This window comes from Charadrius vociferus, unplaced genomic scaffold (assembly GCF_000708025.1).
Source record: "Charadrius vociferus isolate BGI_N301 unplaced genomic scaffold, ASM70802v2 scaffold78, whole genome shotgun sequence".
NCBI classification, from domain to species: domain Eukaryota; kingdom Metazoa; phylum Chordata; class Aves; order Charadriiformes; family Charadriidae; genus Charadrius; species Charadrius vociferus.
Genome location: NW_009649927.1, coordinates 1962081 through 1984366, shown reverse-complemented (window position 1 = coordinate 1984366; position 22286 = coordinate 1962081). Strand labels below are relative to the sequence as shown.

Below are 22286 nucleotides of genomic sequence, written 5' to 3'. Positions count from 1 at the left end.
ATTCACAGGAAATATCTGCATAAAAACTAGGGAAGCAACTTACACATTGTAGGGTAATATTTTCAATACATTAAAGAAATATTCCTACCTCAGTAAAAAGTTGGGTTTTTTGGGGACTAAAATAGTGTTATTTGTCAGTTCAACTAACATGTCTAGACATAATAATGTGAACTGGAATCAAATAGTTTGCACTTATTCATACATTAGTAATGTAGACATTTGTTTAAAGTGGGTGGCAAAGAGTTTAATCAAAACTTCATTATAAACCTGTCTAGCCTGTATTTTTTTTTTTTTTTGTACTATTAAAGACAATGTAGCTAATGAAGTTTAACCAGAACATGTTTTGTGCAGAATCCAGGTTTGCATTTCAGACTCCCACAATACTGTTACAAGTATTATTCACCATATTGTATTCTGTGTGTCATGCAGTGGTATGGCAAAGTAGCAACAGGTGTATTCCCATCTTCCATATGCTTCCATTTTCTTGCAAACTTTTTGGAGCACCATACAGACTCCAATGGAAATAAAATTTACCGAGGTTTTCCACAGTGGGTTTTATAGGTGGGAGGCATTATAGTTAAGTTAAAATAGACTAGCTATTTCTACATTGTATCTTTTTAACACAATAGGTATTTTTAAAGGCTTGTTTGAGCTAGTAAGCACCACAAAAAACAAGACAACAGGAAGGCAAGAAAAGATACTCCATGTACTGCTTCATAATTCATGTGACTACATAAAAATTAAAGACAATAACATCTCTTGATGTTAATGTAAGGATGCAGAACAGCAGAGGGATTAAAGAATGATCAGTACCATGTCCATGAATGAAAATGCAGATGAGATTTTTCAGTGTGAAACAAACCATCGCAAGCCACAGATTTGCACACTGAATTAATTTCTCGTCTTGGATCCATGAGTAGCTGCTAATGTCTTATGTTATCTATGCCTGCCAAGGAGGTTCCAAACTTGTTCCCTATCTCCCACATGCAGACTTTGTTACTGTTTGATGTGATTTTTGTCATCTCCAGCCTATACCATTTTGAAAGAGTCTGCTTTAAAGAGACCATCCAGTGAATTCATAAAGCACGGTGTCTAGGGATGCACAAAGCTTTTGTTCTGAACTGGTTCCGAGTGCCAGTGTATTCACTTCCTGGTGTTGAGGAGGAGCTTGCTGGCTAAACCCTATAAAATCTGGTACAATTTTATTGGAGGTAAGATGATTTCCTGCCACATGCCATGCTATGACAGCTACGGTCTCTGAGTTGAACACTGTGTATTGCCTGTGTACTGTCATTGTGGTAAGGGGTGAGTTTTGAACCTATCTAACTCAGCTGCTGTTTTGAATTTTATATTAATTTATACTCATTTTATTGAATTGTGATCGTAGTTCTGGTTTTGATCAGCTTTGGTGTTTAAATGAGACCTTCCTGGGTTCTACAGCTAGTGTTGGCTACTGGCGTTTATTGTAGCTCCAGGTTTACTACTGTTGCCTGCTACAGGATGAGCACCTTATTTTCCTGTCAGCCTGTGCTTTAGCCTTTCCAGTTCTGGTCCGTTGGGAGCTGGTGGCCTTTAGTTGCTGTTCACACAGGGGTACACAGTTCTGGGGTGGTGAAATTCGGGAACAGCCTTCTCAGTGCAGTGGTGAGGAAAAGAAAAAGTCCATCCCAAATGTGAGTTGTATCAGTTTATTAACAGCAGAATATAAGGGAGGTGCCAATGACTGCAAGATATTAAATTCAGACATCCAAGAGATCCTTGTCATGTGCATTTCAAGGTTTTAGACAAGTGACTTTGCCTGCAGAGTTTCTTGATATTGGTTAGAGGCAGCAGCAGACTGGGCAATAAAGGCTGTGTCTGTATTAAATGCCTATATAGAAGGATCATGAGAGCTTGTCTGTAAGTCCCTCGTAAGACACCTGTATAGCTCAGGAACTAGCTCAGATTTACAAAAGCATTTAAGCTCTGAAAGATTGTAGTTAGGCTTATACTAAGATTTACAGAATCGTTTGCATAACTTCTTTGTCTCGGTCCCATTACCTGCCAAAGCAGATAGCTAACTCAGTTGGGTTAACCATAAGCAGTTTCATAAATCCCGTAAGGCACTTAAAAAGTATTTTTAATTTGTCCCTGTAAGCTTTTCTGTAGAACTGAACACATGTGTGTTTCTTTAATATGAAACCTTCTGTCTTTTTCCTATTGCATGTCTGTATGCACAAACAAAAAAAATCATGTGACCTTTCTGAAATTCTCTCATCAAAATGCTTTGCAGTCAAAAGTGCCATTTTACTAAATGGAAGTGTTCATCAAATCATTCTAGCTTTGTTCAAAATCTTCATATTTTTATCAAAATATGAGTTGTACCAGTGCTGAGTTTGTAGGATGTGAATATGTTTCTGAAAAGTATTTATGAGAAACAGCCTGAAAAAGTCAGTGACATTTTTTGGCAGACTTAAGGGAAAGTAAGAATTTTCACTGAAACTTTCATCAGTGGAGAAAAAATGATTGTTCAACTAATTAGATGTAAAATATAAAAGGAATCCTGCTTCATTACTTAAATTCTTCTGAAGGAGGATGGAGAGCGGAATAGTTTCACCCAGATTAAATTGGTTTTGTATGTCAAAATTTGATGAGTTTGCCTGGCAGAACAAAATGAGCCCTTAATATCTAAAATATCTTGTTGATAAGTTGCGCTGCCACATGCCCATTTTGGTGAAGGGCTGCCTAGCTTGCCTGTCAGTGGCAGGCACAAGAGGGCTCCACACTGTTTTTGGTTTCTGAAACCTTGAAAAGAGGAAATGTAACGTCCATCCCCCGGCTGTGGCTTTCAGGAGGTGATGCACTGTCCCAGTGCTCTTCTCTCTTCTAGAAGAAGGTGGCCGCTCTTGGCCTCAAACCCATCCCGTCCCAAATAATCCCCCTCACGCAAAGGGTGTACATGACAGCGAAATACAGCACTAACGCTCACAGCCGTTCCTCTTGCTTGTGTTGCCTGTTCCCCAGGTGTGGAGACCGGGGTGTCTGTTGCACTGGGGGAAGATCATGCAGCCTCCCAAGCAGTGCAACAGCTGTGCAGCTGGTCTCCTTCCGAGTGCATCGCTGCTCTTGCTTTGCTCCTGTTGATCTGATAGTATGCAAGATTTCCTTTTCAGGATTCTGTCTCGTTTCCCACCGCCACGTGAAAAATAGGGAAGGTAGTGTTTGCTCACGTTTTGCAGGCTGTTCAGACAGCCTTTGAAGGCTGCTTCTGCAATTCTAACTAGCATTATTGTTGTTAGCATGGTAAGAGTGATTTATTTAGAAGTAAGAGTTAAATACACACTGTGAAATGAACTGAGTATGTCAGTGCTCTGCCTGGAACTGAAAGGTGTGCAGAGCTAAACCCCTGGACTTCTAGTCATCAACTCTTACCCAGCTGCCTTCAAATAATTACTATGCAAAGATAAAATCTGGGTTACATAATTCAAGATGTAAGACAAGAGTGGAACATCACAATGAAAGAGACTTTGGTCTGGAGTGCACATCGGGCTATAAATCATTAAGCAATTATTTAGATGCAATATTTACTGGTTTCTTTTCCTAAGGCACAGCTTGTATTTAAGATAAATTAACTGAAATTTAAAACCAGCCAGAAAGTAATATTGTAAGTGAATTTTTTAAGTCAGATTTTTATCTTTCTAATTCTCCTCTGATTTTTTTCATGGATGTATGTCTTACTTAAAAAAAAAAAAAGGCATTAGTAAAATCAAAACTGATTAAACAGCTAGGATTTGTCAGTCTGACTTGATTCATATTCCATGGATGTGAGGTGCAATGTAAGCCTGTTAGTTCCCTGCAATCTGCCACCTTGTTAACTGATTGATCCCAAAAGAGAGTACAGATCAGTTAATAGCAATGCTAACATACGAGCTTGGCTGTCAGCCAAACAAATATGACTGCTGTTTCAAATCAGTAAGTAGACTCGACAAAGAAATGATCTTTTATTATAGTTACTTAAATTACATTTTACAAATTCGAACAGTTTCACAGCAGTTTTATTCAAGGCAAACTTGAATCCTTGTCACTTTGCTCCTGGCTTTTCACACTCAAAGAATCTTTTGACTCAGCAGTGTTTAACATGTCTTATTTACCCTTAAGCTTGCTACCAGGAGAACTATTAAGAGTTTTCTTCAGTGTCTGTTATTCTCCTGGTCTGACAACCCCACTGCAGTGTTTTGTAGGATTAGTGCGAATCAGTCGTGAGAGATGTGTATGAAAGACGTAAGATAAGCATCCTTCTACATATTAATTCCTTTGGATCATCGTTTCAAAGTGCTGCATGAGAGACCAGAAACTGCTGATGAGTGTCACCCCCTCCAGGAGGGACACTGGTTTGCTGTCAAGTTGTTCAAATCAGCAAGAACAAAAATTGAATTGTATTGGTGCAAAGAAATCAATCTCCATGCCTCACACTGCACCTAGGAGGTGCTCTGCTATTTTTTTTTACTTCCCTGGATGCAATTAAAAATTGATTTTATATTTCATAAAGTAAAAGGAAAAAAAAAAAAAAAGCCAGGCTAGCTGAAGCAGACATTCATTAAAATAAAAGTAATATGGACAAAAATTATTCTTCTGTTGCAAAGAAAGGTTCAGTCAGATTGAGATTTATTTTTTTTCCCCCTCCCCAGAGAATGACTACTTCTGCCATTAGTGTGTTTTGAAAGGTCCAGAAGGTTAGATTTTCAAAAGCATAAATGATTGTTGGAGTTAGTCTTAACTGCTTTTTGTGCCTTTTGAAAGTCTCCTCTGGAGAAGATAAAATACCATGTAACATTTTTATTATTAATTAGTATGTATAAGTCATTAAAATATTTTGTCTGACTCCTGACCCCTCTCTAGTTTAATGCAGTGCACGCAGTAGGAGAGTGAATACAAAATTCAAATACTTTTTTTTTTTTCTTTTTTCCAGGGGCACAATAAAATCATAACCTACAGCAGACCTGTATATTTTTGTATATTGTGTGGCCTTATTTTGCTGCTAGACGCTGGATCTAAAGACACAAACCCTCCAGTTTATACAATGTATGGCTTGAAGCTCTTTTCGCCTAGATCTCTTCAGTCAGCCAGAGACCACGTAATAGGTGAGTCAATATTTTTCCTAGGACTGTAAAAATGAATTAAGCATTAGCCAGGGAAGCCTGTGTTTTCCCATGTTGGCAATCAAATGGATGTTATGGAGGCACAACTCTAAGTCAAATTGATAGAAACATTTGTAATGACTTAAGATGGGCGCGGGGGGCGGGGGGGGGATAGGATACGGGGGTGATAGCTGGCAACCTTCCCTCACATAAAAGGAGTTCTTAATGAAGTGAGGCTCGTAGAAAAGTCTCTATAGAAAACTAAGAGTCACTGATATTATTAGCAAAAGACATCATCTCTGAAATGCAGTTAATCTTTGTAAGGGTTTGTCTGTGCAGAGCAGTTACTGCAGAATAAGCTGAGTTTTAAATTTAATGCCTGGAAGCTAATCCGTGCCAAGTCCTCAGGTGGACATTCTTCCACTCATGAACACTCTTTTTCTTGGTTTAGTTTAGGTTAATCTTGCTGTCTATGTGATGAGTTAGTGCGGAGCGGCCACCCCTCAGTAGCTCTTCCAACCTCTTTCCTTCATGGAATCATACCCAGAGGTGCCTGAGGACATTGAGGACATTCAGGTATTGCCCCAAAAGAGGACTGATGATCCTTTGGCAGTAATTTGGAGTGGCCACAGCTGGAAATACCCCATTCTGTCAGGACACTTCTTGCTCTTAACACACTTGCAATCTGTAACTGTGGTGCTGGCTCTGGCTGTGTCACAGCTACATGTGCTGAACTGGACTCAGGTCACGTGGTGCAACACTGTTAGGTATGAAGTAGAAAAGTTAAAGTTTACTGCAGAAGTTATGAAAACTTCCCAAGAGCTGTATTGTGGCGTACCAAAGATGACCCATTGGCTTGTGAATTTAGAACCAGGAAAACTTACTGTGGTACAGGAAAAAACTTTGTGGTGTAAAGCATGTGACCTTTGAGGTCTTTGTTCACCTGTGACTGTTGTACTTGCTTTTTGCTATACTCAAGCCAGGCTATTACTGCCTGAAAGGCGTACTATTTTTAGGAAAGCCTTCTGCTCCTTTATATGGGTTCATTGACTCCCAACCCTTCTCAGCAGAAACAGGGGAATAATGAAGACCTGCGTCTCACTTATTTTCATTAGCTTCTTTCATTACTTTCCTATGGTCTCATTAAAGTTTCTTCTTACATCTTATTTTCCCTGCCTGTCAAAGGTGAACAGTAAAAATGCTGATAAATAATTCAACAAGAATCTTAAATGACTCTTGGGATAGAGATAAATGAAAAACTGTAGCAACCAGTGTAAGAAAAAAAAAAAGTGGTTATAAATGTGCTAATTTTGGCTGGCCTCAAAAGAGATGGTGGAGCAGGTTCTTGAAACAGCCTGGAGGGGGTGGGGGAGAGAGGAAATACAGGCTCATCTCCCCAGCTGGCATCTGTTGAATGAGAGAGGGAGAAGAAACCGTTTCCCTTCGCTTGTCCGCTGTTCGTATTTTGCCCGCTCTGGGAGCTGGCACATCTGTGGGTGTGTTTGTTCAAGTGATGTTTGGTGCCATGCCCTGGCAATTCCTTGCTTTGCCTCTATGGGAGTCCCAGCGTCTGGCTGCCGTCAATCCTTGGCAAGTGTTCACAGTGCAGCTACTTCCCTAAGCCATGGCAGTCGGCATCCTCCAGCATCTTGCTGCACTTTGGGTACAGATTCCCTATAAGCACTGAAGGTACAGAGTTGTTTTGGGCAGTATTTGTTTTGGGAGGGAAGTTGGCCCTATTGAATACCAACGAAGTGTTGCTATTGTTTTGCGGCTTTGCCCATTTGCTATGTATTTTTGATATCTTTTTATTGGTTTGTCATCATAAGGTGACTTTTTAATTTATATTTTACTCATAATTTATTGTAATATTTGGAGTTGATATGTTGGGAAATCAAGGCATTTTTGACTATATGCTACAAATATTGAGGAAAGGAAAAGTTTTCTATTACAGGTGTTTACTATGGTAAGAAGCTAAAGTGATGGAAATCATAGAAAGGACTTGCTAAGGAACTAGTGTGATGCTGCATAGCATACTATGATAAAAGTCTTGAAACAAGGTTATAAAAGAAAATCGGTGGAAATTTGTTAGATATGTAACCTAATTACTTAAGAAATGTGGCTTTTAACAGGTCCATTTCTTTGCAAGCAATCTATTTAGGATCTGATTCTGTTTTACTTTAAATGGATGGTGGTTCTGCTATTGATTTATATTACTTGGGGGATCGCGGCTTTAATTCATTCTAACTGTGGTTTTCATCTTGAATTTCTTATTTCAGTTGACCTTTTTGCTAGATTTGCATACGTAGTGCAAGTAAGGGCACAGACAGAGTCAGCCGCAGTCACTAGGTGCTACAGGTGCGGTTAGTTGACTAAAGTAGTTACACACTTAATGTATGATAGTTTTTGTGATGAAACCATTTAAGCATTAGACAGGCAAGTGGAATTATTTGGCAGACATCTCGGAAGAGTAAGTATCAGGTGGTGGCAAAACTTTGTGATAGCAAGTCCTCTGCCTGCTACTTTCAGCAATTACTGAGCTGTTGTCAGGGGAAGAAAGCCGCTGTAAATGTTATCCTCTTATGTTCAGAAGGGGGAGAACAAAAAGTCTATTTCTCACTGAAATAAGACACCCTACCCCCCCCCCCCCCCATAAGAAAGCATGTATTATTACATAGCAAATGGACTAGTACTCAGATGTATAATTTTTTTAAAAACAGTAATTTTCTAAACTTCTAAAATATCTGCAGTGACATTGCCACTGAGTTACCATTCTACACTTCTCAAAAGACCCAAAGTTTCCAAAGTCAAAATTTGTGTTTCCCTCCTACACTTATCTGGTAGCTACTCCTTTAGAGGAAACCTTCAAACTGCAGTGTTAAATGCCAGCAGCTCACATAAGCATCTCTTAGTGGTCCAGCTCTTTAAGGTGGTGTTCTGTATGTAAATGTGTGATGCTTAAACAAATTATCTCTGGAATTCACAATGCAAGTCTAGCTGATTAAGCAGTTACTTTTATTGTCTGCTTCCCACTGGGGGAACTACTGCTCCTAAATTCAATCCTTTTGTTAGTCACAACTGTTTATTTTCCTGTCTCATATACTCCTTTGTGCAGGATGAGATAAACAAAGCTACTCTAGCTAAAGGAGCTCTTGTGATTATTCAAGGTATTAATAGAGAGAGGGTGAAGTGAGGACATTGCTGTAGTCAACCAACTTTTCCCTCCTTCTTTACATTCACCCCTATGTATTTTGGTGTACTGACATTGTAACATGTCTACTACAGCGAAGGCAGTCAACTTGACTCGAAGTCAGTAGTCTAAGATGAGTTCTGGCAGTTCTGCAGGTCCCTTGCCCAAGGAACAAGATCTCCTGTGAGTTTCGACAGGGAGTTTTTGGGATAGTTGATCCCACAGTGAGTCCGTATGGCCTTCTGGGCAGTTTGCTGTCATGCTGTTTTCTTCGAGTAGTCCTTTCTTGGCTTGGTACGGCATAGTGGAATATCTAAAAGAAGAGCAGAGCAGTAAAGGAAGAGGAGATTAATAATGACGTTTGCATGTAAGAGATTGAGAAGACAGTGTTTCCTCATGTTCTTACGTATGTATAATTTGTGCCAGAGGCAGGAAGTTGTGATGAAGGGCGCATTGTGAATGCAAGTATACTTAAGTGAGCCCTGTCTGCGTTTAACACTTGAGTATGTCATTTTTTATCCTGTGTTTGACTTCCTCAGAAAGATTTACAATATTAGATAGCAGCAGTGTATAATACAATGAAGATAAAAGCTGTCAGATTAAACTCAGTGTATTGTTTTCTTTTAGCACAAGATGCATTAGTAAAAGGGGCTGGGAGTAAAATGTAGCATTCAACGAAGAACACAGATCCTATTGTTACCTTCTTAAAATTTGACTGGGGTGGGAAGGGGAATAAGTTATACTAGTGATTTGTTTAATTTGCTTTTTATGAGAATGAATAGGAGGAAACTGCAGTCTTCCTAGCATGTAAACTAACAAATACCTACTTGTTTACGGGGAATAGCGGCTGACACACATCTCTGTCCTTCACCATGCAGAACATTCTGGTACTAGTACAACAAAGCAGTAAGAATATGATGAAACCGGTCATGTATCCTTGAAAGTTTACAGTATTGGAGATTTGGGTCAAACGTGTGTTTAGATGCTTTGCTAGACAACTGTGCTTAGCATTTGCTAGGGTGAAGCTAAGAGTAAATGGATGGGAAGGAGGAGTGGCTGGAAATTAACAGAACATAAGACTAGCAGAACAATTGCCTGAATTATGACTCTTGCTTTTCCTTGACTGTAAGGCAGCCGTTTAAATTAGCATTTCTATGTAGAAAGAGACTATGAAAAGATGTCAGACTGGGTTTTACCCCTGAGTTTCTTTACTGTTTTTAACGTTCATTCACTACTGCAAAGTCAAGGTCCATCCTGCTGGAAGCTGGGGAAATATTCTGGGGAAGTTTCACTATAGGTTTGTCCAATTTTTATGTGCTGCTTTAAGTGTCTGCTGTTGATCGCTGGGACAGGATACTCTGATAGCCAAAATACTTAGGATCTTAGCCATTAAAATATTTTTTGTTTGTTTACATTGAATTGTTATACCTGTGCTTGAACCATCTCAGATTCAAGGAGGAAGTTCTGAAGTCTGCAAATCAAAATTTCCGTACTTTAAATAGGACAAATATAACTTTGAAAGTATTTTGAAGCAATAAGGAGGCTACATAATGCTATTTTTTTTCTGCCACTTTTATCTGAAATAAAGCTTAAAATTAACCTCTGAGCTTTAGTTTCTTACATGTAAAATAGCATAATTTGTTTTGAATGCCTGAGAAGGAGAATGTAATCATTGCTGCTAAGGTTAAGATATGCTCACTTGAGTAATCTTCAGAATTTATTGCAACAATTTCTTATTCTGGTATGATGCATGTTTCTTTGTTCTCCATGCATTATGATGTATGCTTGTGTTCTAACATATAACTTTTTTTTTTCTTTAGTGTTTTTGTATTGCTTTCCTGCGATTTCTCTTCTTGGTCTTTTCCCTCAAATCAACACCTTCTGTATATATCTTTTGGAGCAAATAGACATGTTGCTTTTTGGAGGTTCTGGTAAGTAGCCAGTTGCAGCCTGAGCTATTCCTTTCTTAGATTAGAGTATGTTATTGCATCTTTTAAAGTACATTGCATGTTAAAGCTGAAACAGTAATGGTATTCATAAAACAGTGGGGTGAATACTAATAAGACCCCCTTGATTAGGTTTCTTTTTTCTTTTGAAAAGTTCGTATACAAGTTGTGCTATAGGCTGCAGAATGTGGTAGACATCAAAGAGCTCTTTCCTGACATGTCTGATGTGACACTTTATTATATTTATAAAAAAGGAAGCACTTAAAAAAATTTTAGTTAAAACTCTATTAAAAAAATAAAATGGTTGCATTGTTGAATAAGAAGGCATGTTCACAGCGTACTGGATGTGTGATTTTTTTAAAAATTTTTTTTTTTTGCATTACTTTAATCAGAGATTAAACAAGGCCTATGAGAAAGGATGCACGGCGGGTTTTTTTGTTGGTAGTGGTGTGGGGTTTTTTTATTATAGCTTAAGTAACAAAGAAGATTACGATGCATCTACACTGTCATCTTTGTTTGGGTCAGAAACAATCTTCCTCCTTGTTTCCACTTACCACGTGCTGCTTTGCGTCATGGAATGATGTCAGAGTATGCAAACTGGATTCCATTTGGATGAAGCTTAAAAGAAAGGTGCAGTGTAAGGGTGCACCTATTGCACTCCAAACACTAACGAGCATGCAGTCTGTGGGACCAGACTAGAGATAGTCTGCAGTAAGGCATCTCAAATATGTATATCATGGATATCCTCAGCACTTCTCATTCTACAGACCCACGCTTGTATCATTCTGCTTGCTAGTGTAGACATAGCCTTTGGCAAGTGGTTAAAACTAGTACAGATGATACGGGTGTTCTTTGCTTTTTGTCTCGTAAATACCATAGCAGACCTGGAGGAAATAACATGTTGGATAAAGTCCTCATCCTATCAATAATGATGATTCCAGTGTATGCTGAACCCTAATTAGAGCATGGTTTTGCAGCCCCTGTGTCTGCATTGTTGAGACTGCTGAACTCCTAATTCTGTCTGACAGCTTTTCCTACCCTGCTTCTCAAAGGACGTTATAGCAACAGATCAGCTGGCATCCTTCTCTCTCCCTTTAAGTTTGTTCATGTATCTTATGTGATACCAGAGCCTGTGTCTCAGGAGCAAAGGGAAGGAGGAGAATTGGAGTTTGACTAGAACATAGCCAATTTTGTAGATCACTTCATTCCTCCTTGGTAGCAATGCGAAAAGGCATACTGATTTTTGCAAAAGCATATTCAGTACAAAAAGCAGTGCTGTGGGACCTCAGGTCAGCTGAAAACACATGAAATACAATGGCATTGGGCTTTCAGTCTTAGCTGTAAACAGTTTTGTGAGCTTATTTGGGGCATTGAATGTGTTCTCTCAACAACCAGCTTTCTGATTTTAATCTCTGTACCTCTCATGATGCAAGAGCTGTTTCTTTTTTTTTTTTCTTTTGATTGCACATTCTCATTTAGGAAGAAATTAACTCATATGTAATGTCTGTATTTCAGCTGCTGCTGGGTTCATATCTGCACTCTACAGCATTTCCCGAAGCTTTGTGGTTCTGATTGTCCTATATGCTTTCTGCTTCAGTGCAGTGAAGGTAAGCCAGAAAAATAACACCGCAAAAATTCAAAACGTCAAGCTCAAAATTCATATAATGTAGGGAGACCAGCGCTGTTTGGTACTACGTTGTCATTGTTGTGTATCAAGTTAAGCTTTACAAGCCATGCTTGCTTCAGGTTCTGCCTATTAACTACACTGAAATATATTGAAACTGTAATAGAAATACTGGAGTAAACGTGTGTCTAATACCTGTGACTGCCTCTTGCATGTACCAGCCTGAAATGATCCCTTGAATTTCCCCTACAAAGACTAACAGCAGCCTTGGCTTAAAAAACTGCAACTCCTGTTGACCTGTATAAGCCAGGCTGAATTTGGTCAAAATTACTAGTAAGGTCCATATTTCCAAAGGAAAAAAATAAAGCATTTTTTTTGTTGCTTCGTAACAGTATGCCTAAGAACTTAAATGTCTGGTTTGGACAGACCAGTGGACCATCTAATCCAGTAATGTATCTGCATCCACAGGGAAATGCAATTTAGGGTTTTAATGTAAGCCAGATGACTGTTTACCACTCTCTTCCCTAATATTCCACCAGTATCCACAATTGTTGGATTAGGCATGTTGAAGAGTGTATTCCTGCTTATTTCATTTGGTATCTGTGGACTTGTCTATGAATTTGCCAAGTCCCTTCCTGAACGTGCTGGTCCTGTCTGTCTCTACAACTTTGTGCCAACAATTTCCAGATGTTCATTGTGCACTGTGCAAAGCACTGCTGCCCTTCATTGGTTTTAAACCGATTTGCTAATTTGACCAAGTCTTCCCTATGCCTAGTATTGCAGGATTTGTGGAAGAATGGTTCTGTGTTCACCACATCTGCTGCCTTCGCAGGTTTGTAGGCATCAGACCCCCCCCAGGCATCTTCTCTTTAAACTGAAAAGTCCCAGTCTCTCTAGTGTCTCCTTGTAAAGCAGCTGCTCCCTCAGAAGTAGTTAAGTAAGTTACCCTTCTCTTACTCTGTTATGACCTTTAGATGTGGAGAGTAAGTTGCGTATGGTGCTCAGGATGCAGGTGTGCCACAGCTCTATAGGCTGGCAAAATGACTGTCTGCCTTGTTCTCAGTACCCTTCCCAGTGGTGCCCTATGTTGGGGTTTTTTTGGCAGATGCTGCATTTTTGAGCGGTATTCAATCTAAATCATTTAAATTTTTGCATTTATTGTATGTCCTCTGCTTTTTTTGTTTTATTTAAAAAACAGCAATGAAATGTTGGCTGCCTTCAAGTCTGCTGTAAAATTCCCGGTGACCACAGCAGGACCAAAATTTCATCTTAGACTTGTGATAAAATTTGTCATTTAAGGGACAGTCTTTTGACTGTCATTACAGGCTAGATGCTGTCAGTGCCCGCGTAGGGCTGCACCAGGATGTACGGTGCTTTACAAGCCGCTCTTGACATCTCGCGGGCATGCGTGAGAGGATGCTTTGTGGTGCTACACATGTATAGCGCACACAGCGATCCCAATATGAGGTTCTACAACAGCCAAGGATGTATCGTGTCAACACCCAGGCTGGCTATTTACACAGATGAGAGGGGCGATCAGATGTTTCTTTAAGGGAGTTCTTTAAGGAACATAAGCATTTCTATGATGGCTTTTAACAATTTTCCACTTACAATTTTGAATAGGAGGGTTAAATCAAAAAAGGTCAATTATAATGCCTTAATGATGTCTCACAGGTGATCAGAGCTGGCTGTGCACGTGTTTTTAGCCACTCCCAATAGTAAGGTAAAATGTGTTAAGGCACCATTTTATCTTGCCCCTGGGTGGCTTGTGTCCATACACAATAAATTATGGCAACTCAGCTGCTGAGCAGTACTGCACTAAGACACTTTAAATTACTTGTCTTTGAACATGTGGAGTACTCCCAGGGAATCTCCTGTTACCAGGCTTACCCAGTATATCGGTTATACTGGTTTGGCTTGACCCAGCTGTGTGATGCCAGCCAGCTTAACTGCTTCTTACGCAATTTACTGAAGCAGCTAGTACTCCTGCTGCTGTTTTCTGGCTATATTAATGATTTGGAAACTGGCACCTGGGATGCAGAAGGTAGGTCTCTGTAAGGATGAACAGAGAGAAAAATCTGTAAAGGGGGGAGAAACAAAGAGAAGAATGGAAAGAGCCATATGGAAGGGAGGAATTGAGTTAAACCACTGTTCAACAGGCAAATATCTGTGGAAATGATAATTTTTTCCCCTAAGGTTAGCAGAGAACTATTCACTAGTTGAGGGCAGGGAAGTTGTGTGAGGGATACTTTAAAAAATAGTTTTGTAAACAGTATTAAAGAAAAGCCTCTTAAAATATTCTATAGACTCCTTTCTCAGCATAATACTTTAAATTACAGCATGCAGGTGGCTTGGTAGATAAGCAATCTCCTCATGGATTAGACTTCAAACTGCTTAGAAATATGCTTTTAATGCTACCCTGAAGTTGTAAAGTGCTGTGAAAGATTTACAAGATATCTGTTGTAAATTACCAATATTAAGTGCAGACTTTCTGTTCACACAGAAATTACAGTTAATTTGAATTTTTATGGCACTGTTCTTGTGAAGGCACTTCTGAGGAGGTTAATTTAAAGCATGTAAAGATGATTCCACTTGCTTCAGCTCATAATCTCAGTCTACTGGGGTGCTTGAAATTTCATACATTTTTTCTTCTAGAATTTATGAAATAAGCACTTGTGTTAACCCTCTTTGTTCCTAAGTCAGGTCCAGAGATTTTTTTCCTTTTGGACTGTTGTCTATAACATTGCAAGAAAATGATTCTGTCAGACTTATTCTTTGGTTGGTAGAGGAGGAGTAGGAACCAGCTTAAACGTAAGAGAAGAATCTGATCTGATCTCAATAGGGACCACTGTGAAAGGTGGCCTAATACTCTTCTAAGAAACTAGAACTGCTTTGATATGTAGTGAGCAATAACTTCTTATCCTAATAAAATGAAGTTTTGCACTTTTTGTGCACTAGAAATTGCAGAGTTTAACTTAAAACTGTTTCATTGATGTGTTTGCACAACAGTACATGGTTTTCTTCAAGATAGAAATGGCATCTCGTCCACGCTTGCACTTTACAGCTATTCTTTATCTTTTTTGTTTTTATTTTACTCTTTTTCACTTTTAGTCAGTTTGGCAAAACCAACAGAGCAAAATTTTCAATATTTATGGAGGTCAAAAAATTGCCACAATCAAAAAGATTCAGGGCAGGGAAACTTGATAGACTGTCTCTGGCACAGGATTTCTGGATTGCAAAGCTTATTTCTTGGCTGAAATGTAGCATCCGCAAATGTAAACTCTGTTTATTGGCAGAACATCTTATAGCTCAGCAGGTGTAACTAGCAGAGTTCTATTTCCCGAAATAAATTGCAGAGGAGAGTGGATGTCTAAGTGGTTGTGTGCTTTTTTCCGGTGAACAATTGCTCACACTGAATGCCCAGGCTGAAGACCCATTCCAGCAGTATCAGGCTTTGAGCCTCTCCTTCCGTAAGTGGTTCTTGTGTTGTAAGTATCTTGCAGGGTGAAATAGTATAGCCTCATTTCTCTGTGTATGTTAATTATTCCAAAAGGAAGGATATTATTCCTGAAGAAGTTCATTAGAAGAATAATTAATTTACCACATGATTTTCTTTTTTTATTAAAATTAACAATGTTAATTTTATAATAGATCTTAAGTGAGTTTTTCTTGTTCGTTTTTAGAACAGAAACAATATATACGTATGTACAATAGTTTGATTTAGTTGCAGTCAAATTTTGAAATTATTTTAGAATAGCAAATTCATGGTAATTAATCCTTTGTTCTAGAATTCCAATTTTAGAAAAATTTTAAAAGTAAGGATTGAGCAATTGTTTTGGGGTATGTCTACAAAACAGTGTAAGTACTCAAGTTAACTATCAACATGCGAATATAAGCTCTGAGAACTGAGACAAATAAGCCTGTGCTGAAATCCTGTGCCTTTTCCAGACTCATTTTGCTGTTGAATTATGTTGTACAAAACCAACTGAGTGTCTATGAAAAAGCAGCTGCAGTACAGGCATATCATTAGTTTAACTTAATAATTGTCATTGATTTTTGTTCAGATAAGTTGCCTGAGGAAATTTATTATACAGTACTCTCGATTAAGAGTTCATCCTATGATCTGCAGACAAAATTTGGTGTGCTCAATGAGTTCATCTGGCCCTGCCACTCTTTCTGAATGACCTTGCAGCATCTTTGCCATTACATGACCAGAAATGTTTCTCTGTCATGGCTAAAATGCACATATCTTCTAAAAGAGGATGCACAGATCTCTAGTCTTGTGCTACCAGTGAATGTGCAGATTGGATGCTGTGGCAGGCTGCTTACGTGTCCCATCACAGGACTTGGTCAGAAGCATATGATGTGTTTTGGTGGGTGGCTGCATATGGCTCAGCTGGCCGACACAGTGTGTTATGTGACCAAACATGCATTTTCCACACAACTGAAATAAGGGACAGTCTGTTACAAGGCCAGGCGCAAACTTAGCGCCCGATGAGGAGAGCTGTGTTTGAGTTGTGTGACTCGGACATTTGGAGAAGACACAGGAACACATTGTTTGGAGGTGACTGAGAAGCAAAAGGGTCCCACCTGCTGTGGCCGAGTGATCGGTTCCGCTCCTCCCCCCAGCCCAGAGTGCTCCTCAGCAGCTTTGCCTTTGTTGGCTGTTTGTGCGGAGGAACTGTGGGTCTGCAGTTTGTCAGGACCTCCTCTGGTGGTGCTACTGCTGGACTGATCAGTTTTCTTTTTGTTTAAAGTGGTCAACTTAAAAAATAAAAAAAGAAATCACAAAATTGTTCACAGTAGGAAGTACAGAGTATTGCATCTAAAATTATAACAGATAATTTATCCAGAAAACCCCAAAACACAAAATAGCTGGAATTCCAGGTCTCTATCCGTGTGTTTGAGGCCTCGAGGACTGACAGACAGGACACCGTTCATCACTGTTGTCAGGCAAAGGAGCATGTTTTGAGTGGAGCAGGTTTTCAAGTGGCTGTCTGACATAGCTGATCAACAAAAGTTGTTCCTGCTGGCAATGATGCAAAGTCACCTGGACAGTTTTTTGGTTTACAGTCATGTTATCCCGGTGATGCAAAGGTGGTTTGGCTACAGCTTTCAGATGCTGTAAAGCAGCTCTTCATGCCTCTTATGCCATGATGCATCCCTGTCATAAGTGATATGACACCAGCTGCTTATCCAGGCTTACACACAACAGTACGGTGAACTTGATTTCAGACAAGAGAGAAGATAAACGTCTCGGCTTCCAAAGTGCAAAGACCTGAGTTTCTCCTGCTTGCTTTGAGATTGTCTTTATCTCCCAGGCCTCTATTTAATGATATCATCACTCCTTATTTCATTATTTCCAGGTCCTCTATGAACTTTCATTTACTTTTGTTTAATAAGAAGGTCCAAAATCTGAACAAGGTTTTATCACCTCTTTTGGTCATTCTTTGGATTGTTGCATCTAATAGGAGCAATTTCTCAGCTCACTACTTTTTTGAAGCTATTGGGTAACTGAGTTTAGTTTAAAATTATCTGTGTTCACTTCAGCCTGGCTTTATTTCTGATCTCAGCTTCAGTCCTGTAATCTTGGACAGAAATTGGCAGCTCTAATAGCTACCTTACCTTTGATATATGAAAAGGTTATCTGTTTTTCCTGGAGGAGGTGGTTTTATTTTCAGATATTACTTCCATCAGATTGGAGACACAGGAACTTCTGTGCCATCTTTTTTACTTGACTAGAATTGCCTGATGTGCTGATTTTTGTCTCCTGCTCCATCTGGTTTGTGGTCTGTGCCCAAATATTTAACAGATACTTAAAAAAAAGAAAGTCAGGTATGCCCTCCTACTTTTTCCACAAATATTCGGTCTGAAATTTAGCCATCTTGATATCAGTCATTAGCATTCCAGCACATCGGTGCTTTGCTGTGGGGCAGAAGAGCACATCCTCAAAGGTTTCTGGAATCAGTCAGTCTTCCTCTTCTGCCTTCTGTCCCAATCAGCTGGTTTGGATTTGAAACTTATCCAGACCCAGTTAATTATTTGTCATCCAGCTGGGGTTTTTTTTTTTTTCCCTTTTTTTTTTTTTTCTTAACTGCTTAAGGAACTTGTGGTTTATCTTAATCAGCTTGGAAAAAATTCAGATTTTGGACTTGAGTCAGAAAAATTAATCTGATGTGAATGGGTTCATATGTGGCACAGCTGCCTCCTTCAGCTCTGTGTACGTGCATATTTTATTTTTTTTTAAAGTAAAGTTATATAATTTCCATTACCTTATACCTGAAGAAAGTATTTTCTGGTAACTTATTTATCGCTTCAATGGACAGTTACTAAAAATCCTGTGTGTATTTTAAACCATTCTTAGCTCACATCGATGTAGTTTGGTTTGTTGTTTAATGAGTTTTAAAACTCATTAATCAGAATAACAATGCTTCTTGATTCCTGTTTTCGATGACACAGGCTTCATCTGTGTATAATGATGTTGAAATATTTGTCTTAGAGTGTTAAAATGGGAAAGAATTGCAAGCATACCTCTCACTCAGTCTGCTAAGACTGCCCAAATAAATTTCTAAACAGCACTGAATGGGCCCATGCGTATAAACAGAATTCCCGAATGTGTAAGTGACCAAAAATAGACATATAGGATTATTAGACAGCTTTGCTTCTGCGGCATAAAATACTTCCAGCCCTGTTGGGGGTTTGAAGACAAGGCTCATCAATTTTATGTACTTTCCAATTAAGAGACCCTCGAGAATTGTCAGATATCACACGTTTCAGTGAGTGATGTTTGCAGCCATAGTCAGACTTGCACTTCAATCATAACTTCAGTAGTTATGCTCTTAGCATAACTGTGCGCATAATATGAACTTATTGTCTAGATATAAGAGAAAAAGTGAATTATGTCTGCAGAATGTGATATATAGCCCAGGCTTACTCTTGTAGAAATATGTCACTGTATAAGAATGTAGAAATCTGTAATTCTTGTTTAGGATAAACTTACCATTATGTGAAACATGAGTATTCATACCCCCTGCCTGAAGCTGTTGCTCATCTTACTCTCTAGCTGAGGAATCCTAATCACAGACTGGGACCCTGTTGTGTAAGGTGGTGTGTGTGCACATATGCATAGACCTGCATCAGTCCTATCCTTGCAGATTTTAAATTTCAGCAGTGAAAATCCAGTCACAGATAACAGTTGGGAGTGCAGAGAAACAGGGACAACATTGCTCAGAATGGGTAGCCATATCTGTATTCTGGTAGCTTTTCACTTGTCAGGTTTTGGAGCTCTTCTGGGAAAGTAATGTTTTGTTTTCCATGGATGATGGGAAGATAAGGCTCTCCCTAGAATTTGTCTGTAACCAGTGTAACATAGGGGCCATGAATAATTCACATTTCTTGGTCATCAGTCTTCACTGAAAACGAGTATCTGTGGTAATATAGTTAAGCTTGTAGAGAACAGGTTGTTGTTGTTACTGTTTTCTCATACCTTTGGGGGTGGGCGGGGGGGGGATTCCCTTTTACAGTCTCATTCAGAAAGTTTTTATATGTTCAGGAATAGGATGATGGTATTTCTTTCAATTTACCATCACACACGTGGAATGGCTGACTCTCAACAGCTCTCCTGCATATTGTTTGATATGAGCAACAGCATAGATCCATGATGAAGCCAGGGAGTGGAAGTAAGGAGAAAGACACCCCCCCAAAAAAAAAAAAAATTGGTTGCATAATGATGAAATCATGAGAGAGTGGAAAATTAGGTGGTATCTGTTCTTTGTGAAGAGCAACTGGAGTTTGTCTCCATATTTAAAAAGCCAGTCAGTATGCAAACACAGAATCACAGAATCTCCTAAATTGAAAAAGACCTGTAAGATCATCTAGTCCAATCATTAACCTAACACCAACAAGCCCACCACTAAACCATGTCCCTGAGCACTACATCTACACGACCCTTAAATACCTCCAGGGATGAGGACCCACCACCCTGGGTAACGCATTCCAACACCTTCAATGACACTAAGACCGCAGCGATCTGCGAAGTCCTTGGGTTGAGAGGAATATTCTGTTAAAACAAAGCAAAACAAAAAAAAAAAGATAGCAAGAATTTCTACTTACCACAATGGTTCTGCTGTGTTCAGAGCACTTTTTGTCTCTGGAGTAGGACATGTGATTTATTTTAGCATATCTTTGAAAGATAAGTTTGCTACATTCATTATTTTTTTTTAAGGAAGAAAGAAGCAAGAAGGATAAATAACGTAGGACAGAAAACTACTATCACCACTTTTTAAAAATACATTTACCTCCCCACCTTTACCAGTGGTAAAAGGTTTGTAAGTTCAAAGACACCTTTCTCTTCCTTTCTAGTGGGTTGTTTTGGGATTAGGTGATTCTGTGGTTGAAATGGAACACCAGCACCACCCCAACTGCTGGGTCTGTTGTAACTCATCACTTTCATCCTTAACCCTGTAAGTCCATTTCACTTGTTTTTAAAGTGACTACGTGAGTGTCTGCATCAAAGTTAAAACTGTGTATGAAAGCACTACATGTCACCTCAACCAAATGAGGTAAAGTTAGGAAGCTAAACTCCCTGTCTAGTATGACAGATAATGCCAGCTTCCAAGACTAAAACCTGTCATTCCTGTTTTCCCACTGAGAAGAATCATTGTCCAATTATCAGCTATATTGTTTTTTTCATCTTTTTAATTTAAAGCTCTACCAGGCATCATTAGTGGGGGAGGAAAATGACAAAATGGAGCAGTGTACATCACTCTGATGCTGGAGAAATTACACCTTTGTTCATTCTCATCTGTTGTACAACATTGTGTAGCAATATTATTCTGGAATATCCTGTGCTCGAGGCACATAGCAAATATTGATGCCTGTCCTGCCTGCCTTCCTGGCTGCCTGACAGCTGAGTTTTGAGGGGACGATGACACTTTGGAACTGGAGCACAGCCTAGCCAAATGCAGAAGCTGTGTGTAATATACAGAAAATGCAGAAGAGTTCCAGAGACATTAACGTGAGGAATCAGCTGTGTGCAGTTTTACCGTAGAAACAGGGTGAAATCATCAAACTGGCTACTGATACATTTCAATACCCTGGTATATTGCTGGGCTTTTTATAGTATTTTCCTTTGGAAATAGGGTGCAGGGTGAAGGGGCAGTCATGCACTAGAAGCTGCTGGGTGGATCTGTATGCAGTTGTATTGCCCTGGAAATGCAATGGATATTTGTATGTGCTGTGATTCAGCCATTTTCAGAACATTTTGACTCCAATTAGTGTTCTTCAGTGTTTTGAAGAATGTGAATTTCATACCTGAGACTAGGCATGGGAAAAGTTAACCCAAATTGTATTTGGTCCCAAAACTGGGAACGATGAAATGAAGAGTGGAATCAGATAGCAAAGTTTAATTTGTTAAACAAATGGTGCTGGATTCTTTCAGTAGTACCATGTAACTCTCCCTTTTGTTTGTAATGACTGTTTCAAGTAGGATTTTTTAATAGTACTAAACACTTCTTTCTTTCATCTTTGTGATGTTCAGAAGTATGATGAGGGGAAGGTGATTTGGAATTAAATTTTCACTTCTGTGATACCAGTTCTTAGGATAATGGGAATTCCATCATTACATTCCAAAGAAACCTCATGTTACAGCAGGTAGTTTGTGCCTTAACAACAAATTAGTTTGTCTTACCCAGGTATTCATTGCCCTTGAAAGAAATGAAATCTTCCTTAATGTGGATCAGCTTTGCTAAGAAACCGTGCATATCACTGGGTCAAACAAGAATAAAATCACCTTATTCTGTGAAAATATTGGTCCTGTACAAGTTGTGAAGTTTTTCAAACAAAAGACGTACTGCAGAAGATGCCTTGTTTGTGCTAGCTGAACAAGGCTTAAAGTTTCTCGGGTCCTACAAGCATTGTCTTGCAAAACCTACTCGGAAAGTGCTCTGATGTCAGGATCTGCTAACCTCACATTCACTTGATCAGGTAGAAATTGTGTGGAGGCACTGAACAAGCCTAATAAGTGAAATGGATATGGATCTGATCCACTTGGTTTCTGTGTCTTTCACAGCCAAAATTTGTGTCCTTTTACAGCCAGGACTAGCAAGTATGTCTTGGGATCCTTAATTTGTAGCTGAGAACTCCACAGGTGAAGCTGATCTTCATAAGTGACCACAGAATCATAGAATGTTTAGAGTTGAAAGAGACCTTAAAGATCGAGTTCCAACCGCCCTGCCATGGCCAGAGACACCTCCTACTAGAACAGGTTGCTCAAAGCCCCATCCAACCTGGCCTTGAACACTTCCAGGGATGGGGCCTCCATGACTTTCTTAAGCTTCGTGTTCTTTCTCTTATTATTTCTAGCCAATTTTAGCTGTTTAAGTCACCCAGAGACAGTTTCTCATCTTGGT

At 39.2% G+C, this 22286-nt stretch overlaps 1 protein-coding gene across 1 annotated transcript in view; it reads left to right on the top strand.

Annotated features, from left to right (window-relative positions):
* Positions 1–22286, top strand: part of PCNXL2 (pecanex-like 2 (Drosophila)) — a 155112-nt gene that overhangs the window by 40934 nt on the left and 91892 nt on the right. The window contains exons 13-15 of the mRNA XM_009891164.1: positions 4949–5120; positions 10128–10238; positions 11769–11860. Coding sequence (XP_009889466.1) covers positions 4949–5120; positions 10128–10238; positions 11769–11860 — 375 coding nt within the window. The remainder of the gene's footprint in view (positions 1–4948; positions 5121–10127; positions 10239–11768; positions 11861–22286) is intronic.